Here is a 26,214-nt window from a genome sequence, read left to right on the forward strand (position 1 = left end):
CGTCCTCCCGTCTGCGCGCGCCCCACGGCGCGCAGACGGGGATCCCCATCTCCGCGCCCCTACTGCGCCCGCGCCGACTCCGATCTCCGCGCCCCCTTTCGGGGATTACAAACGAGCCCACACTGCCAGAACCTCCGCCGGCGGGGGCGGGGCGAGCGTCGGGGGCGGGGCCCCGCTTGCGGCCGGTCTTGGGCGGAGCTTCTGAGGGGCGGGGCCTTGTTGGGCGCTGGGCCCGGGGAGGACGCCCAGTTCGGATTCGGGGCGTGGCAGCGGGGCAGTGTGGGCGGGGCCTTGTTGGGCGCTGGGCCCGGGGAGGACGCCCAGTTCGGATTCGGGGCGTGGCAGCGGGGCAGTGTGGGCGGGGCCTTGTTGGGCGCTGGGCCCGGGGAGGACGCCCAGTTCGGATTCGGGGCGTGGCAGCGGGGCAGTGTGGGCGGGGCCTTGTTGGGCGCTGGGCCCGGGAGGACGCCCCGCTCAGGTTGGGGGCGTGGCACCGGGGCAGTGTGGGCGGGGCCTTCCAAGCGTCCGTTAGGGGCGGAGCCGGCTCGGAGGCGCAGCGGCTCGGGCCCGGAAGCGGAGCTCTGTCCAGGCGCGGATTTACTGCGGGCGGGGCTCCGGCGGCCGTGCGCTGTCTGCGGGGCTGAGGACCTGCTGGCTGCTCCCTGCGCCTAGCGCACCTGCCTCGCGGCCATGGTCCTGTACCCGGTGATCCGGAAGTTGCTGGAAAAGCGCGTGGTGTTGGCCAGCACCTCCCCGCGGCGCCAGGAGATCCTAAGCAACGCGGTGAGTGTCTGGGACGGACCGGGGTCGGGTTTCCGGGAGCCAGCGGGAAGTTACCGATCCGGGAGCCTAGCGACCCTGGGGGCCTCCGGGCCCTGGCCTGCGGACAGCAGGGGGGCGCCAGGTGACCCGGGCCCGGTGATTGCGGGCTCCGTGGGCTGGTGGCGGCTGCGGACGAGGTGTGAAGTCCAGAGTCTTCAGGCCGAGATTTGGAGACCCCGGGCGGCGAGGGGTTGGGGCTGCGGTATGCGGGCAGCTCCTACTGACCGGGGTCCACGTCTGTGGGCCCGGGGGGAGCCGGAACCTGTGCGATCTGCGGTCAGGGTCTTGAGGCCAGGCTTCGTGGTCTGGCGACCTGTGTGGCCTGGCTGAGGAGGCAGGGCATGCCAGGTCAGGGTGCACAGCTGCCTCTGTCCTGGGGGTGCCCGGGGACGGGGGAGGGCCAGAGCCACGTAGGTGCTCTGTAGGGGCTGCCACGGAGAGGGGCCGCTGACCCTCTGTGGCCAGGGTGCACAGTGCGGACCCTGGGGTGTCAGCGTCCATGACCACGCTTGTCCAGGGACTGTCCTGCCTGGTCAGCATTTCTGTCCTTTGCATTTCTTGTGGGCAGTGTATTTCCAGTTGCTGGGCCCCCGGGGTGGGGGTGGAACCCTGGCCTTGGGAATGTCCTGGGCGCTGTTCCACCCCCAGGGGTTCGATCCGTGTACCCAGCACCTTCGTCGGTACTGTCCCCAGGCGTTTGAGTGACCGGGGTGCACACCTCACTTCCCTGTAGGTCCCGAGCTCTGGCTCTGCACGAAGTGGCTATTGGGGAAAGTTCAGTGTCGGCCACAGGGGCTGAGAGGCCACACTGGGTGTACCCCAACCTGTTCTGTTGGGGACTGCTGCGACCCTCACCCCCTCACGGCCCCTCTTCTCCCATTGCAGGGGCTCAGGTTCACGGTGGTTCCTTCCAAATTTAAAGAGAATCTCAGTAAAGCCTCCTTCCCCACCCCTTATGCATATGCCATGGAAACAGCCAAGCAGAAGGCCCTGGAGGTGGCCAGGAGGATGCACCAGGCAAGGACTCTGCTTCTGCCACCTGGGGATCTGGGGCCACAGGGGAGGTGGGGGAAGGTGGGGCTCAGGTTTGAAGGAGACCTGTTGCATAAATGCTGTCACAGTGTGCAGTCATGCAGCTTATTCATGGCTGAGGGTTGCAGGGTAGTATACTCTTCCTCTCATGTAGCGTTTGTGTAGCCCAGCTTGTCACAAAGAATTGACATAGCTGGTCTGTTGCATTGTTACTCTATCACAGACTGTGGTAATCAGTGTGAAGGTATCATTTTAAATACAGATTTAATGTAGCTTACCTATTACATTGTTACCTAATAACACTTATTTATTATTGCAGCTAATAGTATCATTTGTATAATATAGATTGTGAATGACTTTGTTGCTATGTCATAGAGCATTGTAATTCTTACATCAGTATTATTTATTTTAATGCACGTATAACCCGAGTTACCATACAATACTTTCCTATAATGAACACAATGGTGCCTTCCACTGTGTAGCATTAATGCAGCTTATCACTAGATGGTATAGTAATATGCTACGGCAGTTGGGATACTAGCTGCATTGTAGGTAATACTGTGAGTATTGGTGTAAATGAGTGAGAGCTGAGAGACTGATATTCGGCAGGGGGAGGTTAGTATGCAAGTGCACCCCCAAGGACAAGGTGGGGTACACATTGTGGGGGACTGTATGGGGGCCACATGCCTGTCCCCGCTCAGCACGAGGGGCCACACGGGCCTTGCTCTCCCAAGTGAGCCCAGACACCAGCACTGAGGCCGTCTGCATGCACCACACCACAGACATACGTCCCTTCTGAAGCTCAGTTCGGATTCTTGCAGAAAGACCTGCGGGCCCCCGACATCGTCATCGGAGCGGACACTATCGTGGTGAGTCCGACCCTGCGCCTGCAGCCGGGTGTGCATGTCCCGGGTGACTCTCACCTGGAATTTTTTTTTTTAAGTTTTTAAAAATATTTTTTAAATGTATTTTATTGATTATGCTGTTACCGTTGTCCCATTTCCCCCCCTTACTCCCCTCCCCCCTGCACACCCGCTCCCACCCACTGCCCCCCCTTTAGTTCATGTCCATGTGTCATAAGTTCTTTAGCTTCTACATTTCCCATACTATTCTTGCCTTCCCCCCTATCTATTTTCAACCTACATTCTATGCTACTTATTCTCTATACCTTTTCCCCCTCTCTCCTCCTCCCACCCCCCCTGCTGCTAGCCCTCCATGTGCCCTCCATTTCTGTGGTTCTGTTCCTGTTCTAGTTGTTTACTTAGTTTCTTTTGTTTTTGCTTTAGGTGTGGTTGTTCATAATTGTGAGTTTGCTGTCCTTTTACTATACATGTCTTTTCTTTATCTTCTTTTCTTAGATAAGTCCCTTTAGCATTTCATAAAATAAGGGCTTGGTGATGATGAACTCCTTTAACTTGACCTTATCTGAGAAGCACTTTATCTGCCCTTCCATTCTAAATGAAAGCTTTGCTGGATAGAGCAATCTGGGATGCAGGTCCTTGTCTTTCATGACTTGGAATATTTCTTTCCAGCCCCTTCTTGCCTGCAAGTTCTCTTTTGAGAAATCAGCTGACAGTCTGATGGGAACTCCTTTGTAGGTTACTGTCCCCTTATCTCTTGCTGCTTCTAGGATTCTCTCCTTCGTTTTTACCTTGGCTAATGTAATTGTGATGTGCCTTGGTGTGTTTCTTCTTGGGTCCAACTTCTTTGGGGCTCTCTGAGCTTCTTGGATTTCTTGGAAGACTGTTCCCTTTGCCATATTGGGGAAGTTCTCCTTTATTATTTGTTCAAATACGTGCTCCATCTGTTGCTTTTCTCCTTCCTGTTCTGGTACCCCTATAATTCGGATGTTGGAACGTTTAAAGGTGTCCTGGATGCTCTTAAGCTTTTCCTCGATTTTTTAAAATTCTTATTTCATCATGCTTTCCTGCTTGGTTGATTCTATCTTCCTTCTGGTCCTCTGTATTGTTTTGAGACTCAGATTCCTTCCTTTCACTATTGGCTCTCCTCCGTGTATCTTCCTGCATCTCTTTTATGGTAACCTGCATCCTTTCATCTCAATTGCGCCCACAATCAACCAATTCCGTGAGCTTTCTGATCACCGGTGTTATGAACTGTGCATCTGATAGATTGGCTATCTCTTGGTCGCTCAAAAGGATGAGTCCTGGGGGACTGATCTGTTCTGTTGGAAACATATCTTATGTCTTTCCCTGTCTCTCCTTTTTTCTTTTTTTTTCCGGTCTGGTCGCTCTTGTTACGGTGGGGGATGGAGCCTTAGTTGTTCACTGGGGCTGGGCACCCCAGTCACTAGATTGTGACGTTATACGTGGGGGCAGGGGCGGGAGCGGGGACAGGAGGAAACAATGGCGGTAGTTCCGTTCTCCTGGGCTCAGACCCTTCTCTGGGATCCTGGGCTGCAAGCTCTGCCCTGGTCCACAATCGCTGCCTCACTGGGTCTGCCAGCTACAGCTTGCGTACTCAGGGATCACCGCTGCATCGTTCTTGCGCCCCGGATGGCTGTCACGCTGATTTCGCGCCAAATTTTCCCCGACCTCCGAGCGCCGCCGACCCGTGCCAACCCCGTGCCCGCCCGGCTCATAGCCTCCTACCGGTCCGGATGTACAGGTCTACTTCAACTTCTTGGCTGTCCGACTTCCATTCAGATAAATCCTCTATCAGTTCTGAGTGATATGCTGTCTGTAAATTATTGTTGTTCTAATCTTGGTTGTGCGAGGAGGTACGGTGCGTCCACCTATTCCTCCATCTTGCCGCAAGTCCTCACCTGGAATTTAAAGAAGGAGTGTCATACTCGGACCGGGCGGTGCCAGGGTCCACCCTGGGCGGGGTCTCAGGGTCCCCGGAGGAAGCACGGCTCAGGCGAAGCAATGAAGCGAGACACCCGGTGGGGTGCTGGAGCACAGCCGGGCTTTTGGGGCCCGACTGACTCCCCGAGAAAAATCAATCTTTATTTTTATAGGGGAGGTGATACAACATGCAATGCATAGTGTGATTATTAAAACAGAAAGGTTACCACAGAAATAGTTTCTAAAACACAGAAGGTTTTGCAGATCCATCGTGTTCAACAAAGAAATAACCCAAAAGTACAAGAGGTCCCACAGATCAACCATATTAAACAAAGGTTATTTGACCAGGAGGGTCATCAATCAGATAGCCAACAGAGCTATACGGGCACAAACTTTCAGGGGCCAATTAGTCACCAGGCATCTATTAAGATTCTGAGATTGGTCTAAATTAAAAGGGTGCAAGGGGTGATTTATAGGTTATATAGAAATTAGCTATTGTTTGTTGAGGTTAGATTTGTCTCAGTTAGGTAACTGGTTTTTTGCCTAGCTGTTTTGATTTATACATCTTGTGGGGGGGCGTGTTTTGTATTTGTTTCCATGTATTGAGATTATTATTTCCACCTAGAACTCCTTGCTTCTGTGCACTCCTGTCCAGGGTATGGCAGGGGTAGTGGCTCTAATAAATCTTAAGCTTTTGAGTGGTGACTCCTTAAGAAACGTTCCTAGCAACAGCTTCCTCCAGCGTTCTGGCAGCTGGTCTGCCCATAGTTGAATTCTGTCCTCAACTTCCCAGGTGGGGGAAGCAGGCAGCATTAGGGTTGCTAGGGGGTCTGTATTCTGTGGTTAGCAAGTCACTCCACGCAGACTCAGAGGGACCGTGCAGATGTTTTGTTGTAACACACAGGCATCTAAAAATCCCACCACCTGTTGCTAGCAGGGACAAGCACGCAGGAGGAGATAGACAGGAGACCCGGCCACAGTCACCTCTGCTGTGCAGACACGTCTCACCCGACCTGGCTGTGTCAAGGGTCGGCTGTGGGTCGGCTCCAGACAGGGTGGCCCTCGCAGGCCTGGCTCGGAAGTGGACACGGCCCTCTCTCTCCCCTGCAGGCGCTGGAGGGGCTAATCCTGGAGAAGCCTGTGGACAAGACAGATGCCTACAGCATGCTGTCCAGGTAGGGGCCGGCGGCCGGCCTCCCTGGCACCAGCGCACGTCAGCGAAGGTGTACCCGGCCCGTGGGGAGGGGCCTCAGTCCTCGAGGGTGACCGCCTGACCTCGCCGGTCAGCCTCCTGGGTCAGAGCAGAGGACAGACCCAGCCTCCTTGAACTTAAGCTGCATTACTTCCACCCGCACGCCACTGGAGCAGAAATCCCCACGACCGTGACCTTCGCTCTGGTCCCTACGCATGCCGCTGGGCAGGGGACCTCCCTCGGACCCCCTCCCTGTTTCGGCTTTCCCACGGCCCAGCGGGTGTGAGCCTGTGCTCGACTCAGGGCCCTGGGTCTGCCCGACGCGTCCTCGCGGTGGACCCGTGTCCCCTGCCCATGGGACAGCAAACCGACCCTCAGGGGAGCCTGCCCGGGGCGGTCCGGCTGGGATTTCCCTGCACAGCCCACCGCTCCCCGGGGTCAGCGAGCTCCCCGGTGACCTGGACACTGGGTCCTGCAGGCGATACCCCGGGCCGTGACCTGCTGTCAGAGCCGCGCCCCCCCCCACCTGCCCCTCCACCAGGCCGTCTGCGAGCACCCTTAGAGACCTGCGGGCCGGGTCGGGGTGGGGGGAACAGGGCAGCGAGCGCACGGGAAGTGAGGGCCAGTCCCAGGGTGCAGGGTCACCCCGTTACTGGGGACCTGGGTCATGCTCATCTCCCTCGCCCCCGGGCGCGGCTTCTGTTGCAGGCTGAGCGGGAAAGAGCACAGCGTGTTCACGGGCGTGGCCATCGTCCGCTGCTCCAGCGAAGGTATCAGGGCAGCTCCACCTTCATCCCAAGGTCACGCAGGGTCCCAGGGACTCTGGGACACCGGGTCCCCAGGGGACAGCTCAAGCGCCCTCCCACAGCATCCCCCCCGCCCCCCTGCCTGGGAAGTCGGGGCGACGTGGGATTCCGGGGTTGCCACGGAGCACCCCTAGAGTGCGGTGCGTGTGGCCGCAGCGGGGCCCCGTCGGGGACGTGGAGGTGACGTGTCCCCGGGGCTGACTCTGTCCGTGCAGGCGGCGGGCTGGACCTGGACGTCTCGGAGTTCTACGAGGAGACGCGGGTGCGGTTCTCGCAGCTGTCGGAGGAGCTGCTGTGGGAGTACATCCACAGCGGCGAGCCCTTGTGAGTGTCTCCCCGGGCCGCCCGCCTCGGGCGCCGCGGCGGGGCGGGGCGGGGGGGGGGGGGGCTGGGGGGGGTGACAGGGCCGCCGTCGGCACGTCCGCCCTGTGGCTCAGGCGCTGGACAGACACACCAGACAGACCTGCTTTCTTCCGCTGGGGAGGCGGGCCAGAGGGACACCGTCCCGGGGACACCGCTGCCTGCAGCTCAGGCAGGGAGCGGTCCTCGTGCCCGAAACACAGGGGTCCAGCCCTGTCATGGACGCAAGTCTGCGGACAGGAGTGGGAGGGCCAGGGCACACCAGTCCTGGGGGCTCGGTCAGGGTGGAGCAACGGGACCCAGCACCCCTGTGTCCCCAGAAAGGGGCTGACCTGGGCACCGGGGAGACCTGGGCTGGGGGCCCCCGTAAGGCAGGGCCCGAGTGTCCTGTGAGGGCCAGGAGCCCAGCAGCAGCAGAGCACAGCCACACCGGTGTGTTTCCTGCACCCCCAGACGTGGCTATACACCAGGGGCGGGTGGGACAGCGGCATCACCCTGGGGACACCAGCTCCACCGAGCCCGTGCTGGCGGACAGGGCGTGGGGTGACGGGGGACCCTGGGCTGGGGCCCGACTTCCCAGCAGGAGCCCCGTTCCCAGTGGCAGGGGTGTTGGGGCAGGCGCGCTGGGTTCGGTCGGCACCCGGTCCCAGGATTTCCATGAAACCCTGCTCCTGGTGCTGGGACCCGCCCCCTTGGACCCGCCCCCTTGGACGGGCATTCTGACCTCTCCCCTTCTCTCCGCCCCCTTCCCTCTGGCCCCGCCCTCCCCACTCAGGGACAAAGCCGGAGGCTATGGGTATGGGGCCCAGGCCCTGGGCAGCGTGCTGGTGGAGGCCATCCACGGAGACTTCCTCAACGTCAGGGGCTTCCCCCTGAACCGCTTCTGCAAGAAGCTGGCGGAGCTGTACCACCCGCCGCACCCCGAGGACCTGCAGCGGGAGAAGCAGGATTGCATCCCCGCGGTGGCCACCTTCGACGGCCTCAGCGACTCGGAGGGCGCGGCGCCCGGCCAGGAAGGGGCTCGGGGGGACCGCCGCCGGCCCCAGGCCCAGGGCAGGGAGCGCGCGAGGGACGCAGACCGCAAACCCACGGTGGAGAGCGTGCCGCCCACCGCGGTCGTGGAACTCATAGACGGCTACAAAGTGTCCAAGGTGACCGGCCCAGGGGCCCAGGGCGGCCGGGACTGAGGGACACGGTTGGGGCGAAAAACAGCAGCGGGAGTCCGTCCTGTCTCGGTCCTGGAGACCAGACGTCTGGAACCCGAGTGTCCTGCGACCGCTCGGCCTCCTCGGTCTCCGGGCACGGTCCTTCCCGCCTCTTCCAGCTCCGGGGGCTGCTGGCCGCACCTCTCTCCTCTCCGCTTCACGGGGCTTCTCCTCGGGCCCGTGTCTCCTCTAAGGGCACTGCCATGCGCCCACCCTGACCCGGGGCGCCCTCCTCCTCGCAGGCCCTTCACTAGAGGCGTCTGATTCCCGGGCAGCAGTGCAGGGACGTCGGCGTCCCTCCTCGGGAGCCACGGGGCAGCCCTAACAGTGTGCTTGCTGGTTGTCCGCCGCCCCTCCGTGGCTGCAGACGCACGTGGGGCCTTCCTTCCGGGACCAGCGCAGTGCGGTGGGGCCTCCCGCATTGCCTCCAAGGCTCCTGGGCGGCCAGGGTGCTGCGCGGGCGGGCTCAGGCTGCGGCGGGACTCGGGCCTGCCCCCTCCCTCGCCCCGCCCCTTTTCCGCTCCTGGGACCCCGTGGCCCTAGTGGACTGTGCGGTCAGAGGAAGGAAAGGGGGTGCTGGGCTGCACCGCACACCCTCTCCTTTTGCTAGAAAGAGCGATTCCGTCCGTGCCCTGAGGCAGGTGGCCCTGTCACGAGTTCCAGCTGCGCCGTGCTTCCAGCAGGTGGCGCCCTCCCTCTTCTGTTCATCAGCTGCCAATCCTCCATCCCCTGTCCCATCTGCCCATCTGTCTGCCCTCTCCATCCTGCCACCCTTCCTCCTCCTGTCATACCGTTCCTCCATCCACCCCTCCGGCCATCCATTCATCTATCCTTCCATCCACCCTCCATCCATCCATCCCCTCCATCCACCCCTCCATCCATCCACCCCTCCATCCGTCCGTCCGTCCATCCATCCATCCATCCATCTATGCATCCATCCATCCACCCCTTCATCCATCCATCCCTCCATCCATCCATCCATTCACATCCATCCATCATTCATCCATCCGTCCGTCCCTCCATCCATCCATCCCTCCATCCACCCCTCCATCCATCCATCTGTCCATGCATCCATCCATTCATCCACCCCTCCATGCACCCCTCCATCCATCCATCCATCCCTCCATCCACCCCTCCATCCATCCATCTGTCCATGCATCCATCCATTCATCCACCCCTCCATGCACCCCTCCATCCATCCATTCATCCGTGCGTCCACTCCATCCCATCCATCCATCCATTCATGTATCCATCCATCCATCCATCTATCCATTGACATCCATCCATCCAGTCATCAGTCCATCCATCCATCCATTGACATCCATCCATCCATTCATCCATCAACGCATCCATCTATCCATCCATTCATCTGTCCATCCATCCCTCCATCCATCCATTCTTCTATCCATCCATCCTTCCATCCATGCACCCATTCATCCATCTATCCATCCCTACATCCATCCACTCCTCCATCCATCCATTCCTCCATCCATCCATCCATCCATGCATCTATCATGTCTTTTTACCTGTGTGTCCATCTATGCAATTGTCCATCCCTCTGTTCGTCTGTCATGTGTTTATCTTCTATTCATCTGCGGGCCCACTCACCATTACTCCCCTCACGTCAGCAAGGCCTCCCCCTGGCCAGGCCTCCGGACCCAGCAGGAATGCCGCAGCCAGTCTTGCAGTGGAGGTGACCTGCCTGGTCCATCCCGTTCGTTCGTTCATTGCCCGTACAGCTCAGTGTGTTGCATTTCTGGAAATGCGTCAGCGGTCACAGAGGGTGTTTCGTGACAGAGAGAGAGCTCGAGTGACAGTTCTCAAGGTCACACGAGGGCATGCATCCTGAGCAGCACAGGGAACCCGTCTGCCCAGGACCGGACCTCTGTGTCCAAGCAGAGTTCCACTGGGGGCTCCTGCACTCGGGGCTTCCTTCAGCGGGCGTGGCGGTCACGGCCCAGCCCACAGCAGCTGCACGTGGGGTTTCTCCCCGGGAGTCTCTGCTGGCTGGGCACTGACGTGCCTACACCTTGTGCAGGGCGGGGACCAGCTAGCGCCTGACCCTCCCCTCCCTCCTGTGGGGGAGAGAGTCCCACCGATGACTGGTGTGGTCTGGCCCGTTTGGACCTCCCGCGTGGCACTTCGTGGGGCCGAAGAGCACTTGACGAGCCACCTGCCAGGTCTCACTGAGCTGCTGTTCCCACCCAGGCCCTGTTCACGGCTTGCAAGATGAAGCTGTTCGATTTGCTGAGGGACGAAGGCCCCCTGAGCGCGCTGGACGTTGCCAGGAAAGTCGACGCCACGGCGGGCGCAACTGGACGGCTGCTGGACGTCTGTGTGGCCTTCGGGTTACTGGACAAGACAGAGAGAGGTGAGGGGACTCGGAGGTGTTTCATGCAGAGAATCTCAGAAGGCGGAAGCAGGTCACTGAGTGGACGTGGGCTCTGGGCCGAGGCAGGGATGACCTCACGGGCTGTCCCTCTGCCCCAGATGCCTGGCTTCCGACCCAGAGGGCGGGACAGAGGACGGATGGAGGAAAGGAAAACGGGTGTGTGTGTGTGTGTGTGTGTGTGTGTGTGTGTACAGTGACTCCTCATGTCTCTGCTCTCAGAGGGGCTGTGTCTGTGAGGGACCTCCAGAGACACGGAAGAAACAGGGGTTTTCTGTGTGCACGACACAGACAGGGGTTGACTTAGAGAGACAGACGATATGGAGCGTGGAGAGATGATAAATACATAGATAGACGGATGGATAGATGGAATCACTGGACAGACGGATGGTGGATGGATGCATGGAAAGCTGTGAATGGATTGAGGGCTGGATGGACAGATGTGGATGGTTGGTGGATGAATGGATGCAAAGCTAAATGGACAGGTGGACAGATGGACAGATCAATGGATGGATGAGTGGAGGGATGATGCATGGACAGAAAGATAGATGGATGTTTGTAGGGATGGATGAGTACATTTATTGGAAGAAGGGCGGACAGATGGATGGTGGGTGGATAGATGGATGGACAGATGATGGATGGTTGGTTGGATGATGGAAGGATGGGCGGGGGGTGGATGGGTACATACATGGAAGGATGCACAAACAGATGGATGGTGGAGGGATGGACAGGTGGTTGAGAAACTGGACAGGCAGCTAGTGAGACTGGTGCACAGACGGAAGGATGGATTCACAGGCAGAGGCGTGGTTAGGTGCATTGCTGTCGGTGTGCACGGATAGGTGGATGGATGATAGATGGACAGATGCATGGATGGATGGAGGGATAGATGGACAGACAGCAGATGGGTGGATGGACTACAGAGGGGCTCCGTGACCGTCCCAGGCCCCTTAGAGGGAACCTCCTGTGGGGGAAACTCTCACCGCCATCGGTGCCTGCGCCCACTGAGGCCTGCTTGCTCCCTGTGGAGCTGCCCGCCAGCGTGCGGTGAGCCGTACTCTCGGGGATGGTGTTGGTGGTCCTTCTCCGTGGACCTCAGCGGTGGTCCCGTGGGGGGCGGTCCAGCTCCAGCATCCCTGTGAGGACCGCACCTGTCACTGCAGGTTACAGCAACACGCCCCTGGCCAGCCTGTACCTGCTGTCGGACAGCGAGCACTCCCTCCACAGCCTGGCTCTGCACAACGACAACCACACCTGGCACCTGTACAACCACCTGGAGTCCGTTGTCCGGGAGGGAGCCAACCCGCACCAGAGGGCTCTGCAGAGCACGGTGGACAGCCCATTTCAGGTGGCCGCACTGAGCATGCTCCTTCCCTGTGTGGGTCTGGGGAAAGGACCCCTGGGTCCAGGATCCCTGTGTGGCCTGGCGGAGCACGGACTCTCAGAAGCCACCGAGCCTTGGCCTCCTAGAGGCCAGGCATTCTGAGAGACGCCAGGCTGGACGAGACAGTGGGGTCAGGGTGTGCGGGGTGCTGGCTGGTCTCCGTCCAGGCCCTTTCAGGGTCCTTCGGACTGGAGCCCACGGACCTGCGGCACCTCTTCTGCCCCTGTCCTGCACTGGCCCTGTGTGCCCTTCCTCCAGGGAGGCTTTTAGGGTGCACCTGCAAGACTGTGGTGGGTCCGGAAGGGCCCCGTGCCCACCCCCCAGCCCTGCCTACCCCCTGTGCCAGGGACGTGCCGGCTATGAGCACCGCCCAGGTGCAGGAGGCCCGGCCTGTGCCTGTCTGCTCACGCCCTGCTCTGCCTCAGGAGTCCCTCTACCAGACCCGGGAGAAGCTGCAGTTCATGCGGGCCATGCACGGCCTCATCAAGGTGGTCGCTCGCCAGGTGGCCACAGCCTTCGACCTGTCTGGATTCACCTCTGCGTGCGATCTGGGAGGTGTGTACACCCCACCAGGAATCACTGTCACCAGCTGCGTGCGTGTCTTTTCCTGTGTCACATCGCGGGTGGCTCACATGCTCATAACACTGCAAAATGGGGTTATCTCTTTCAAACATCCCGAGGCCCCACATTTGGTCAGGGTGGGTATGGGGCTTGGGCAGACACTCCCAACCACGAGGAGGTGCTAGAGATCGCCCAGGACCCCAGCGGAGGTTGTGGGGCCCTTTCCGGGGGCTGCTGAGTTGGGGAGAGAACTGGTCCCTCTGACCCACATCGTCACACTGGTGCCCCACACGCCCTCCACTGCACCCTCTGCCAGTCTCCACCCAGGATGGAGGATGGAGGATGGAGGAGGAGCAGGCGGGCCATCGGGGGCTGTAATGGGATGAGAGTCCCCAGGGGACTGCTGAGCTGCCAGCTTGCATTTCCCCATTGTCCCTGCACACCCTTCCTCCTGGTGGCCCAGAGTGGCTGCTGAAGCACCAACGGTCACATCTGCACTCCCAAAGCAGAAAGGAGTAGGGAAGGTTATGATTCTCGGACGTCTTGCCTGGAGGATTTCCTCATGACACTGTCTCCACTCCTCACTCACCTGCTCACTTGCGTGGTCTTGACCTTGGGAGGCCCCAATGCCCACAGGAGACACCAGCCATCTGCATCATGGCTGGCTTTATTACACAGAAGTGGCCTCAATCCATGTTCTAGAACATTGCTCAGTTTTACTGAATGAATTTTGGAGATTCACCCAGGCATCCCTAAGTGCCTGGAAGGGCAGGTAGGGGTACAGTGTGTGATTTCACCTGCAGGATCCACAGGTGCCCTTGCCTATGAGCTGGCCCGGCAGTATCCGGGTCTGAAGGTGACCATTTTTGACCTGCCAGAGGTCATCGAAGATACCGTGTGCTTTCAGCCCGATGGACCCCAGACAGGGCAGGTCAGCTTCGAGCCAGGTAAGCGCTCCTGTGCCTCTGCATCTGGTCAGCACTTGTGTGACCTGTGACACGGAGCCTGTCCCTGTGTGTGCGTGGGTGTGGTGTCTGTGCCTCTGCAGGTGTGTGTCTGTGCTGGTGGGTGTCTGTACCGTGCTCACCTCTGTCTGCACAGGGGCCCCTGGTCCACCTGGGGAAGGTTGCAGGACCCCCGTCCAGTAGCAAATGCTCAGCTCTCTGGTCCTTAATATAAGATGAGGCAGTGTCTGCTTGTCCCCAACCCACGCCCTCTGTGGAGTTTCAATGCTGTCTGGATTCCCTATGAGCCCTGATACAGTGTCAGTGCTGTGTGAGGCTGTTACACTGTCTCCTTTCAGGAGTAACCAGAAAAACAGCTCTATGCTCTGAAAAGACACCAGCAGCTGCCACACTGCCTAGTAACAATGTAACATTCACTATTGTATAGTAACAATATCACTTTTTCAAATGGGTTGTCTGGGTATTGGTTTTCTTCTATGGCTCCAGAAACAAATTACACGAACTGTGTGTCTTAGAAGCACAGACATGCACCCTCCCCCATCCTGGAGACCAGATGTCCGAGGTCCAGGTGTCCCGGGGTCGCACTCCCTCCACAGGCTCCAGGGAGGGTCCCTGCCCCCTCTTCCCGTTCCAGGGGCTCCAGGCGTCCCTGGGCTGGTGGCCGCGTTCCTCCCGTCTCTGCCTCCAGCACCACGTGGCTTCTCCACCGGGTCTGCGTCTCCTCTTCTGTGTCTTCTCAGGACACTGTCATTGGACGCAGGGCCACCCTGACCCAGGACGCCCTCCTCTCAGACCCTGCCCTCATCCCACCTGCAAACACCCTGTTTCCATGTGGTTACAGTTTCCAGCATTAGGACTTGGACCGTCTTTTGGGGAAACACTCTCGCCCCACCACGAGCACCCTCCCTTTTCATTTTAGTTCAGAGGCCATGCCTCCCCGTTTCTGTCTGAGGGAGAACCAGTTCTCCTGTTCCTGACAGAATGATTTCCCTCTGTGTACACCAGGGGACTTTTTCCGAGACACCCTCCCAGAGGCCGACCTGTACATTGTCTGCAGAATTCTTCACGACTGGCCCGATGACAAGGTGCACCAGCTGCTGAGCCGCATCTCCCGCAGCTGCAAACCAGGTGAGACGGCCTCTTTGACCTCCTCTTCAGACACACAGGAAGACTGCTCCACTGTTTAGAAAAGTAACGTTTATGCACCGTAAGGGGGCTGCCACACTCCCTGTGGTGCTCAGTTTACAGACTTCAGATCTCGCTCTTGACTGGAGGATGTGGACACAAGTGCCTGCATGTTGGGACAGGTGCCCCTGAGCCTGGCTCCCCTGAGTGTCACTGTCCCGCCCTGCAGGGCCCTGAGGGAGCCTGCCGTTTCCTGCCCCTGGAACCCCTGCCAAGGCTGCCCTGCCCAGTGAGTCCCTCCCTCTGCAGCTAATCCTGTCTCCCTGTCACACCCATGCTCCACCTTCCTGCCCTCCCCGCTGCCCCTGGCCAGGCTGCTGCTGCTGCTGCTCCAAGCAGCTGGGGCCCAGGGTCCAGTCACCTGCTCCCCCGTGGGCTCACAGGGGCCCCTCCTATAATAAAAGTTTCCACCTGTGTCCTATGGAGGGCATACACTCAGGGGACCCTGGTGGGTACCCCCAGAGGACCAGGCGCCCTCATTTCCCCCGACCCTGTTACCTGTCCCTGCTCCCTTTCCTTCTCTCTGCTCAATCCCCCTGTCTCTCCCTTCGTGTCTCCCCGGGTCTCCCTGTGTCTTGTCCCTGTCTCCCCTTCTGTCTTTCCACGTCTGTCTGCCTCTGTGTCTTCCCTCCACCTCCCTGACTGATTCCCCAGAACTCCAGGATGTGTCTGCAGCCTGTGCCCATGAGGGCTGGTGTCCCTCCAGCCCGCCCACCCCGTCCCTCAACAGGACCCCAGTGGCTGCTCTTGTGCACGCAGGTGGCGGCCTCCTGGTAGTGGAAATGCTGCTGGACGAGGACAAGCGAGAGGCACGGACTGCCGTGGTGCAGTCGCTGAACATGACGGTGCTGTTCCAGGGCAGGGAGCGCAGCCTAAGCGAGTACCGCAGTCTGCTGCAGGCTCACGGCTTCACCGACGTGCGGGCTGTCCGCACTGGGACCATCCTGGATGCCGTGCTGGCCACCAGAGCCTGACGGCCACCCGCATGCCAGTCCCAGGGTCACTCCCCTAGGGGGACACTGGCCCAGAGTCCCCCACCGTGGCCAATAGGTAGAAAGTTTGCTGTAAGGGGCTGGAGTCACCCCCCGGGCTGAGGAACGGGGCTACCAGCGCCACCTGGAGCTTGTGGGTGGGGCTCCATGGGACAAGGGTGGGCCAACTGGCCGGGCCACAAGTCCTCTGTGGGGGCCCTGGCCAGGGGCCTCCAGCCAGTGCACCTCCATAACTGGGGCCGTGTCCACACCGCCCTCTCTCCACCAGCCCTGTATGCTTCCCAACACCTCTCATCTCTCCAGCCAGACTTCCTGGTCCCAGTGACATCCCAGCCCTCCTGTCCTGTGATTCCTGCAGGAGATGCTCCTCCCCTTTGCCCCTCTGGTTAATCAGCACGATTACAAGATCACAGCTTAGGCAGGTGAAGGTTGACTGGGTGAAGGTGATTGTTCCCCAGACATGTCCCCAAAGTCTGCAGCTGGGACTCTGTGTCGTGGTAAAGTGTCTGTTTCCCTAAAGAGTAAGAAAGTGGGTGCACACTCAGCAGTGGGGGGCAGTCGTCAGAGTGACTGGTGGTATCGTTCAGATGGATCTGTTCAATCTCCTTCGCAGCTCAAATCAGCAGCCTGATAGTCACACAGCTTGTAGTCATAATTTTCCGAGTGAGAATGGGTTTCATAGACAATCTAGAAGTTGGTTTTCAAGATGCACACACACACATGATTTCTACAGTGTAGGTAATCACACAGATAATCACTCATGCCCTGTCCCGGATGGACACCTTGGTCCTCCACTCTCCAGGGAGCCCTTAGCCGAGGACCCACTGACGCACGGGAAACCCCGGGGTGCAGAGTGACAGGCAGGTAACCCTGTGAGAACTGGGGAGGGGTCCCTGGTCCCCTGAGACCACTTTCTGTGCCTCTGTGGCTGTTGGAAATGCTCTTAGAAACAATGAACATGATGGGAAGGGAAGACTCACACCCTGAGTGTCTGGTTATTGTGAACACGTTGCGAACACTGTGGGTTTCAGGGCGTGGGGGGAAGGGTGACCACCCGTGTCTCTCTCCTCAAAGGGACTTCCTCCTCAGGAATGGGCAGGCAGCCCCAGGTAGGGGTGGGTGGCAGAGCTGAGCCTCACCCTTGGGTGCAGTGCCCTCATTCCTTGGCTCGTTCAGGGGTGTGTGAGTGCCCCTGGGCCCGGGACAGTCTGGGAGGGTCGTCCTGGGGTAACCTCTGCCCTATGGGGGTGGGGTGGGAACAGCTGGGGACATCGGGCTGTCACATTACCACCTGAGAGCACACGGCCTCACCCCTCCCCTTCCCTGTCAGGGCCCTAGTGGATCTCCACCGCAAGCAGCCTGCTGGCCCCCCAGCACCCAGGTTGCTTACACGCTGAGCCAGGCTCACTGCACCCAGGCCTCATCACCCTGAGGGCCATGCAGAGCCTTCCCAGGACTGGACCCCAGGCCTTGGGGAGCCCAGGGTGGGTGAGCGGCCCCTGCCCATCCCCCTTTCTCAGTGACCCACCCCGCGGGGCGGCTGGGCAGACCTGAAGGTCCTCCTGAACCACCCCAGTGGGGGGCGGTCCTGCTCAGCAATCCCGAGAACCCAGGGATCCATGTCCGGCTAGTACAATGGCAAGGCCGCGAACTGGACGACCAGCGCGCCCTGGGGAGCTGGGGTCCTCGGACACAGTGCGCGGACCGACACGGGGTGTCAGTTGGGACCTGTGGGCCACAGGAATACAGGGTGTGGGCGTCACAGGCTGCAGAAGAAGCCTGGAAGCTGAGCTCAGTTCGGGGCGGGGCTCTGGCTGATGGGCGGGGCCACGCGGGGGGCGGGGCGGGCCAGACGCAGTAGGCGGGGCCTACAATCTAGGAAGTCCCAGCTGAGTGGTGAGAACCAGCCCTGGGGGCGTGGTCGGCCCTGGGGCGGGGCTGTGTGGGCGGGGTTTCCTGGGCTGGGGGCTTCAATAGCCTGGGCCAGCTCTCCAGGTCCACAGACCCAGTGTCAGAACGAGGGGTGAGGCAGACCCTCCGCTTGGGGCCCAGGGAGTGTGGCGCGGACTCGAGAGTCATGGGCTTGTTCCGGGTGATCCCGAAGCTGCTGCATAACCGTGTGGTGATGGCCGGTGCTGCCCCGCGCCACCAGCAGGTCCCCAGGAATGCCCTGAATAGCCGGGACAGAACCGGGTCGGGTTCTGGGGTGCGAGGGGCAGGCTAGTGATCCGAGAGCCTAGTGACCCTGGGGCCTGGGGCCCATGGACTGGTGCAGATGGGTCACCTGGTGCCCCTGGCGCGGTGATTGGGGCCCGGTGGGCATGTGGGGACCAGGGACAAGGTGTGAGGTCCATGGAGTTCAGGCCCAGAGCTAGGAACGGGGCAGTGGGGTCTGGGGCAGAGGCGTGCGGGCAGCTCCCAGTGGCTGGGGTCCAGGTGTGTGGGCCTGGGGAAGCCAGAACCGGTGCCATCTGGGCTCCGGGTTTGTGCCTGGTCTCTTGGTCTGGTGTCCTCCATGACGTGGCCGTTTGGCAAAATGAACTGGTTCCATGTACCCAGCTGCCTCTGCCCTGAGGCTGCTAGGGAGGGGTAGGGACAGGGCTCCATGGGTGCTGTGCAGGGCTGGCAAGGACAGGGGTCACTGCTGGGACGCTCACCCCCTCACGGCCCTGGCAATGCCAGGTCCTCAGGGTCCACAGTGTGAGCCCTTGGGGGCACCCTGTACACCACCAGCCTCCTTCAGGAACCAGGGACTGTCTTGCTAGGTGAGGATTTCTACGGGACCTGCATAAAGGAGCCCCATTTCCTCAAACAGCGTATTTCTGTCCTTTGCATTTCTTGTGGGCACTATATTTCCAGTTGCTGGGCCCCGGGGTGGGGGTGGAACAGTGACCTTGGGAATGTCCTGGGAGCTGTTCCACCCCCAGGGGTTCATCTGTGTACCCAGCCCCTTTGTCAATACTCTCCCCAGGTGTTTGAGTGACCGGGGTGCACACCTCACTTCCCTCTAGGTCCCGAGATCCGGCTCTGCAAGAAGTGGCTACTGGGGAAAGTTCAGTGTCAGCCACAGGGGCTGAGAGGCCACACTGGGTGTACCCCAACCTGTTCTGTTGGGGACTGCTGGGACGCTCACCCCCTCACGGCCCCTCTTCTCCCATTGCAGGGGCTCAGGTTCACGGTGGTTCTTTCCAAGTTTGAAGAGAATCTCACTAAAGCCTCCTCCCCCACCCGTTTCCCACATGCCATGGAAACAGCCAAGCAGAACGTTGTGGAGGTGGCCAGGAGGATGCACCAGGCAAGGACTCTGCTTCTGCCACCTGGGGATCTGGGGCCACAGGGGAGGTGGGGGAAGGTGGGGCTCAGGTTTGAAGGAGACCTGTTGCATAAATGCTGTCACAGTGTGCAGTCATGCAGCTTATTCAGGGCTGGGGGTTGCAGGGTAGTATACTCTTCCTCTCATGTAGCGTTTGTGTAGCCCAGCTTGTCACAAAGAATTGACGTAGCAGGTCTGTTGCATTGTTACTATATCACAGACTACGGTAATTTGTGTGAAGGTGTCATTTACAATAAGGAATTAATGTAGCTTTCCTATTACATTGTTACCTAATAACACTTACTTATTATTGCAGCTAATAGTATCATTTCTATAATATAGATTGTGAATTACTTTGTTGCTACGTCATAGCGCATTGTAATTTTTACATCAGTATCATTTTTTTAATGCACGTATGACCCGTGTTACCGTACAATACCTTCCTGTAATGAACCCAATGGTGCCTTCCACTGTGTAGCATTAGTGCAGCTTATCACTAGATGGTATAGTAATATCCTACGGGCAGCTGGGATACTACCTGCATTGTAGGTAATACTGTGAGTATTGGTGTAAATGAGTGAGAGCTGAGAGACTGATATTCGGCAGGGGGAGGTTAGTATACAAGTGCACCCCAAGGACCAGGTGGGGTACACATTGTGGGGGACTGCATGGGGCCCACACGCTTGTCCCCACCCAGCATGAGGGGGCACACGGGCCTTACTCTCCCAAGTGAGTCCAGACACCAGCAGTGAGGCCGTCTGTGTGCACCACACCACAGAAATGTGTCCCTTCTGAAGCTGAGCTCGGGTTTCTGCAGAAACACGGGAAGGCCATGGAGGACGCAGATGGTAACCCCACGGTGCAGAGCCTCCCCCCCACTGCCATTGTGGAACTGATAGAGGGCTTCAAGGTGTCCAAGGTGATTTGCGGAGGGCCCTGGGGTGGCCGGGAGGGAGGGGACAACCCGGGGCCGAAACCCCGGGAGCTCATCTTGTTTGTGTCCTGGAGACCAGGCATCTGACGTCCACGTCTCCCTGGGCCACGCTACCCCCTCAGGTCCCAGGGGGGGTCTCACTGAGCTGCTGTTCCCGCCCAGGCCCTGTTCACGGCTTGCAAGATGAAGGTGTTTGATGTGCTGAGAGACGAAGGCCCCCTGAGTGCAGCGGACGTTGCCAGGAAAATTGATGCCTCTGAGGGCGGAACTGGTCAGCTGCTGGACGTCTGTGCAGCCCTGGGCCTGCTGGAGAAGACAGAGGGAGGTGAGGGGACTCGGAGGTGTTCCGTGGAGAATCTCAGAAGGTAGAAGCAGGTCACTGAGTGGACGTGGTCTCTGAGCCCATCAGGGATGACCTAATGGGCTGCCCCTCTGCCCCAGATGCCTGGCTGTTTCCCAGAGGGTGGGAGAGAGGTCGGATGGAAGAAAGGAAAAGGGGTGTGTGTGTGTGTGTGTGTGTGTGTGTGTGTGTATAGTGACTCCACATGTCTCTGCTGTCAGAGGGGCTGTGTCAGTGAGGGACCTCCAGAGACACGGAAGAAACAGGACTTTTCTGTGTGCACGACACAGACAGGGGTTGACTTAGAGAGACACACGAGACGGCAGGAGGAGAGATGAGAGACACATAGATGGATGGATGGATACTCGCATACAGTAGACGGAAGGGTGGGGAGAAAGCAGAGAGATGGATCGGTGGGGAGATGGAAGGAAGGACAGAAGGAAGAAGACAGATGTGTAGTGGAAGGTGCAGATGATAGTGGGTGGATGGGACGATGGGTAGGTGGAGAGTCAGGAGCACTGGGTGAACATACGGATATAGAACAGACCAGAGAAGAGACGGACAGATGGATGGATGGTCGAATGGATGGTTGGTTGAATGGATGGACGGGTAGTGCCATGGTTGGCTGGAAAGACGGAAGGGTGGACGGGGGATGGGTGGGTCCACAGATGGAAGGATGTGCAGGAGGATGGATGGGCGGCTGTGACCATGGATAGGTAGCTGGTGAGACTGATGGGTGCATGGAAGAATGGACACATAGGCCAGTGAATGGATGGGTGGATTCTTGAAGGTGGAGATGGAGGAGTGCATGGAGGGATGGAGGGATGGATGGACAGACAGCAGATGGATGGAAGGAGTGCATCCGGGCTCACTGACCATCCCAGGGCCCTTGGGGGAAACCCCTGAGGGGGAACTCACCCCTCCTTCAGCACCTGAGCCCCCTGAGGCCTGCTCCCTGAGGAGCTGCCTGCCAGCGTGGGGTGAGCAGCAGTCTGGGGAATGGTGTTCGTGCTCCTTCTCCGTGGGCCTCAGTGGTGGTCTGGTGGTGGGACCAGCTGCACCCTCACTTTGAGGACCACCCCTGTCACTTCAGGTTACAGCAACACGCCACTGGCCACCCTGTACCTGCTGTCGGATGGCGAGTACTCCCTCCACAGCCTCATCATGACCCAAGAGGAAGTCGCCTGGCCCTTCTTCTCCTACCTGGAGTTTGCTGTCCGGGAGGGCACCGTCCAGGGTCGGAGAGCTCTGGGCACAGCGGGGGAGGACCACTATCAGGTGATGTGCCAGAGATGTTCCTTCCGTGCGTGGGTCAGGGAAAGGATCTGAGGGGATGGGATCCGTGTCCGTCCTGGGGCTGCACGAAACTCGGAAGCCACTGAGCGTTTGCCTTGTGGATACCACCAGTCCTGTTGGAGTCCACTGTGGCAGGGTGGGTGGCGGAGGGGTGGAGAAGGGAGAGAAAGAGACACACAGGGAGGCAGAGAGAGGGACACAGAGTCACAAGACAGACACAGACAGACACAGACAGACACAGAGAGATTCCCAGTCCCAGGGACATGTCAGTAGGGGTTGACGCCCGGGTACAGGAGGCCCGGCGTCTGCGTGTCTGCTCACACCCTGCTCTGCCTCAGGAGTCCTTCTACCACAATCGAGAAAAGAAGCTGCAGTTCATGCGGGCCATGCACGGCCACACCAAGGTGGCTGCCCGCCAGGTGTCCACAGCCTTTGACCTGTCTGGATTCACCTCTGCCTGCGACCTGGGAGGTGTGTACACCCCACGGAGTCTCTGTGTCACCAGCTGCATGCGTGTCGTTTCCTGTGCCATATTGCATGTGACTGACAGGATCATGAGCCTGCAAAACAGGGTTATCTCTTGAAAAACACCCCAAAGACTCCTGAGCTGCCAGCTTGCATTTCCCTATTCTCCCTGCACACCCATCCTCCCAGTGGCCCAGAGTGGCTGCTGAATCACCAGCCATCACATCTGCTTTGACAAACCAGAAAGGATTAGGGATGGTACCAGACCTCCACAACTTTGCCCTGAGGATTCTCTTGTGACGCTGTGGACCCGCCCCACTCCCTTGCTCACCTGCATGGTCTTGACCTTGGGAGGCCCCAATGCCCACAGGAGACACCAGCCATCTGCATCATGCCTGGCTGTATTTCACAGCAGTGGCTTCAATGCAGGTTCCAGAACATTGCTTGATTTTGCCTCAGTTGCCCTTTGGAAACTCACTCAGGCATCCCTAAGTGCTGGGAAGGGCAGGTAGGGGTACAGTGTGTGATTTCACCTGCAGGATCCACAGGCGCCCTTGCCTACGAACTGGCCCGCAAGTACCCAGGTCTGAAGGTGACTGTATTTGACCTGCCAGAGGTCATCGAGGATGCCGTGTGCTTTCAGCCCGATGGACCCCAGACAGGGCAGGTCAGCTTCGTGCCAGGTACGCCTCCTGTGCCTTTGCATCTGGTCAGCACTTGTGTGACCTGTGACACGGAGCCCTGTCCCTGTGTGTGCGTGGGTGTGGTGTCTGTGCCTCTGCAGGTGTGTGTCTGTGCTGGTGGGTGTCTGAGTGCTGTGCTCACATCTTTCTGCACAGGGGCCCTTCTTCCACCTGGGGAAGGTTGCAGGACCCCCGTCCAGTACAAATGCTCAGCACTCTGGGTCCTTTAGATAAGATGAGGCAGTGTCTGCTTGTCCCCAACCCACTCCCTCCTGTGGACTTCCAATGCTGTCTGGATTCCCCTGTAAACCCCTGACACAGTGTCAGTGCTGTGTGAGGCTGTTACACTGTCTCCTTTCAGGAGTAACAAGAAAAACAAGTCTAGGTTTGGGGCAGACAGAGACATGCCCCTCGATTGCATAGTAACAATGTAACATTTCCTCCTTGGGCAACAGCATGTAATTGTCTGAAAAGGTTTCCCTGTGTATTTTTTGTTTTCTTTGGCTAAATATAAATCACACAGCTTGGGTTCCTAAAAAAGCCCAGGAATTCCCTGGGCCTCCATCCTGGAGATCGACCCTCTGATTCCAGGTGTCCTGCTGCCCCAGTCCCTCCAGGGGCTGCAGGGAGGGTCCTTTGCACCTCTTCCAGCTCCTGGAGCTCCAGGTGCCCCTGGGCTGGTACTCACGTCCCTCCCGTCTCTGCCTCCACCTCTACGTGGCTTCTCCTCCTTTCTGCATCTCCTCTTCTGACACTTCCAAGGACACTGCTACTGGATGTGAGGCCACCCTGACCCAGGACGGCCTCCACTCCGACCCTCCACCCATCCCACCTGCAAACACCCTGTTTCCAGAAGGAGCCACTCCCAGGTTCCAGAGTTAGGACTTGGATTGTGTTTGGGTGGGGGTCACTATCCCCCCACTGTAAGCAGACTCCTTTTCCGTTCAGTTTGGAGGCGGTGCCTCCCCTTTTCTGTCTCGGGGAGAACTGGTTCTCATATTCCTGACGGAATGATTGCCCTTTTTGTGTCCACCAGGGGACTTTTTCCGAGACACCCTCCCGGAGGCCGACCTGTACATTCTGGGCAAAGTTCTGCACAACTGGCCCGACGACAAGGTGCACCAGCTGCTGAGCCGCATCTCCCGCAGCTGCAAACCAGGTGAGACGGCCTCTTTGACCTCCTCTTCAGACACACAGGAAGACTGCTCCACTGTTTAGAAAAGTAACGTTTATGCACCGTAAGGGGCTGCCACACTCCCTGTGGTGCTCAGTTTACAGACTTCAGAGCTCGCTCTTGACTGGAGGATGTGGACACAAGTGCCTGCATGTTGGGACAGGTGCCCCTGAGCCTGGCTCCCCTGAGTGTCACTGTCCCGCCCTGCAGGGCCCTGAGGGAGCCTTTGGTTTCCTGCCCCTGGTGACCCCTGCCAGGGCTGCCAAGCCCAGTGAGTCCCTTCATCTGCACCTAATCCTGTCTCCCTGTCACACCCATGCTCCACCTTCCTGCCCTCCCCCCTCCCCCTGGCCAAGCTGCTGCTGCTGCTGCTCCAAGCAGCTGGGGCCCAGGGTCCAGTCACCTGCTCCCAGGTGGGCTCACAGGGGCCCCTCCTATAATGAAAGTTTCCACCTGTGTCCTATGCAGAGCATGCCCTCAGAGGACCTGGTGGGTACCCCCAGAGGACCAGGCACCCTCATTCCCCCCTGACCTGTTACCTGTCCCTGCTCCCTTTCTTCTCCCTGCTCACTCCCTCTGTCTCTCCCTTCGTGTCTCCCCATGTCTCCTTGGGTCTCTGGGTCTCGTCTCTGTCTCCCTCTCTCTCTGTGTGTCCCTGTCTGTCTTTCTCTCTGTCTCCCCTCCACCTTCCTGTCTGACTCTCCAGGCCGGTGGGATGTGTCTGCCTCCTGTATCCCTGAGGGCTGGAGTCCCTCAGCCCCCTCTCCTGGGTGCGGGCCAGGACACCAGTGGCTGCTCTTGTGCACGCAGGTGGCGGCCTCCTGGTGGTGGAAATGCTGCTGGACGAGGACAAGTGCAGGCCCCTGCCTGCCGTGCTGATGTCGCTGAACATGACGGTGCTGTTCCAGGCCAGGGCGCGCAGCCTGAGCGAGTACCGCAGCCTGCTGCAGGCGCACGGCTTCACCGACGTGCGGGCCGTGCGCACTGGGACCATCCTGGATGCCGTGCTGGCCACCAGAGCCTGACGGCCACCCGCATTCCAGTCCCAGGGTCACTCCCCTGGGGGGACACTGGCTCACAGTCCCCCACCGTGGCCCATAGGTAGAGAGTGTGCTGCAAGGGGCTGGAGTCACCCCCAGGCTAAGGAACGGGGCCAGCAGCGGCACCTGGAGCTTGCGGGTGGGGCTGCAGGGGACAAGGGCAGTGCCAACTGGGGTCCCTCCCTTCACGATGCCGGGCCACCCGTCGTCTGTGGGGGCCTGGCCTGGGGCCTCCAGCAGGTGGACCTCCATAACACGGGCCGTGTCCCACACCGCCCTCTCTCCACCAGCCCTTCCCACCACCTCCCACCGCTTCTCTCCTCTCCCCAGCCAGACTTCTAGTTTTACAAGATCACAGCTTAGGCAGGAGAAGGTTGACTGGGTGAAGGTGATTGTTCAGCCGACATGTCCCCAAAGTCTGCAGCTGGGACTCTGTGTCCTGGTAAAGTGTCCGTTTCCCTAAAGAGTAAGAAAGTGGGTGCACACTCGGCAGTGGGGGGCAGTCGTCAGGGTGACTGGTGGTATCGTTCAGATGGATCTGTTCAATCTCCTTCGCAGCTCAAATCAGCAGCCTGATAGTCACACAGCTTGTAGTCATAATTTTCCGAGTGAGAATGGGTTTCATAGACAATGTGGAAGTTGGTTTTCAAGATGCACACACACACATGATTGATACAGTGTAGGTAATCACACAGATAATCACTCATGCCCTGTCCTGGATGGACACCTTGGTCCTCCACTCTCCAGGGATCCCTTAGCCGAGGAACCACCGACCTACGGGAAACCCCAGTTTGCAGAGTGACAGGCAGGTAACACCTGTGAGAACTAGGGAAGGGTCCCTGGTCCCCTGAGACCACTTTCTGTGCCTCTGTGGCTGTTGGAAATGCTCTTAGAAACAATGAACACAATGGGATGGGAAGACTCACAGCCTGAGTGTCTGGTTATTGTGAACACGTTGCGAACACTGTGGATTTCAGGGCTTGGGGGGAAGGGTGGGGGGAGGATGGCCACCCGTGTCTCTCTCCTCAACGGGACTTCCTTCTCAGGAATGGGCAGGCAGCCCCAGGTGGGGGTGGGTGGCAGAGCTGAGCCCCACCCTTTGGGTGCAGTTCCCTCATTCGCTTGGCTCGTTCATGGGGTGTGTGAGTGCCCCTGGACCCGGGACAGTCTGGGAGGGTCGTCCCTGGGGGTAACGTCTGCCCTATGGGGGGTGGGGGTGGGGAACAGCTGGGGACATCGGGCTGTCACATTACCACCTGAGAGCACATGGCCTCA

At 59.1% G+C, this 26,214-nt stretch overlaps 2 protein-coding genes across 5 annotated transcripts; both read left to right on the plus strand.

Annotated features, from left to right (window-relative positions):
* Positions 1-555: 555 nt before the first annotated feature.
* LOC123829989 (probable bifunctional dTTP/UTP pyrophosphatase/methyltransferase protein) lies at positions 556-16,673 on the plus strand. 4 transcript variants are annotated; one of them, XR_006787676.1, is made up of 14 exons: positions 556-783; positions 1,708-1,839; positions 2,637-2,723; positions 5,769-5,833; positions 6,559-6,620; positions 6,872-6,980; positions 7,792-8,167; positions 10,430-10,592; positions 11,771-11,955; positions 12,417-12,546; positions 13,356-13,499; positions 14,523-14,645; positions 14,872-14,931; positions 15,462-15,533. XR_006787676.1 is itself a non-coding variant. In XM_045855904.1 (14 exons), the coding sequence occupies exons 1-14, from the start codon at positions 691-693 to the stop codon at positions 15,477-15,479; spliced, it is 1,860 nt and encodes a 619-aa protein (XP_045711860.1). In that variant the 5' UTR covers positions 556-690; the 3' UTR covers positions 15,480-15,630. The 4 variants fall into 4 exon arrangements, 3 of the variants coding, with proteins under 3 accessions (XP_045711860.1, XP_045711858.1, XP_045711861.1); XM_045855904.1 differs by having other exon boundaries at positions 14,759-14,931; positions 15,462-15,630; XM_045855902.1 differs by lacking the exon at positions 14,872-14,931 and having other exon boundaries at positions 15,462-16,673.
* A 1,098-nt stretch (positions 16,674-17,771) lies between these two features.
* On the plus strand, positions 17,772-25,859 carry LOC123829977 (probable bifunctional dTTP/UTP pyrophosphatase/methyltransferase protein). The gene is made up of 9 exons (XM_045855879.1): positions 17,772-17,900; positions 18,858-18,989; positions 19,825-19,926; positions 20,104-20,266; positions 21,375-21,559; positions 21,916-22,048; positions 22,582-22,725; positions 23,762-23,884; positions 24,710-25,859. The coding sequence occupies exons 1-9, from the start codon at positions 17,772-17,774 to the stop codon at positions 24,922-24,924; spliced, it is 1,326 nt and encodes a 441-aa protein (XP_045711835.1). The 3' UTR covers positions 24,925-25,859.
* The last annotated feature ends 355 nt before the right edge of the window (positions 25,860-26,214 follow it).

This window comes from Phyllostomus hastatus, unplaced genomic scaffold (assembly GCF_019186645.2).
Source record: "Phyllostomus hastatus isolate PE091 unplaced genomic scaffold, TTU_PhHast_1.1 phas_scaffold_12, whole genome shotgun sequence".
NCBI classification, from domain to species: domain Eukaryota; kingdom Metazoa; phylum Chordata; class Mammalia; order Chiroptera; family Phyllostomidae; genus Phyllostomus; species Phyllostomus hastatus.

What these genes read in the sequence shown, in the direction of transcription:
- LOC123829989 (XM_045855902.1), top strand. Translation starts at nt 691, where the DNA reads ATGGTCCTGTACCCGGTGATCCGGAAGTTGCTGGAAAAGCGCGTGGTG. An exon ending in TCGGAGCGGACACTATCGTG is followed by an intron (nt 2,724 to 5,768) that starts GTGAGTCCGACC and finishes TCTCCCCTGCAG; the next exon opens with GCGCTGGAGGGGCTAATCCT. An exon ending in ACTGGACAAGACAGAGAGAG is followed by an intron (nt 10,593 to 11,770) that starts GTGAGGGGACTC and finishes CTGTCACTGCAG; the next exon opens with GTTACAGCAACACGCCCCTG.
- LOC123829977 (XM_045855879.1), top strand. Translation starts at nt 17,772, where the DNA reads ATGGGCTTGTTCCGGGTGATCCCGAAGCTGCTGCATAACCGTGTGGTG. An exon ending in TGGCCAGGAGGATGCACCAG is followed by an intron (nt 18,990 to 19,824) that starts GCAAGGACTCTG and finishes GGGTTTCTGCAG; the next exon opens with AAACACGGGAAGGCCATGGA. An exon ending in CGGGGGAGGACCACTATCAG is followed by an intron (nt 21,560 to 21,915) that starts GTGATGTGCCAG and finishes GCTCTGCCTCAG; the next exon opens with GAGTCCTTCTACCACAATCG.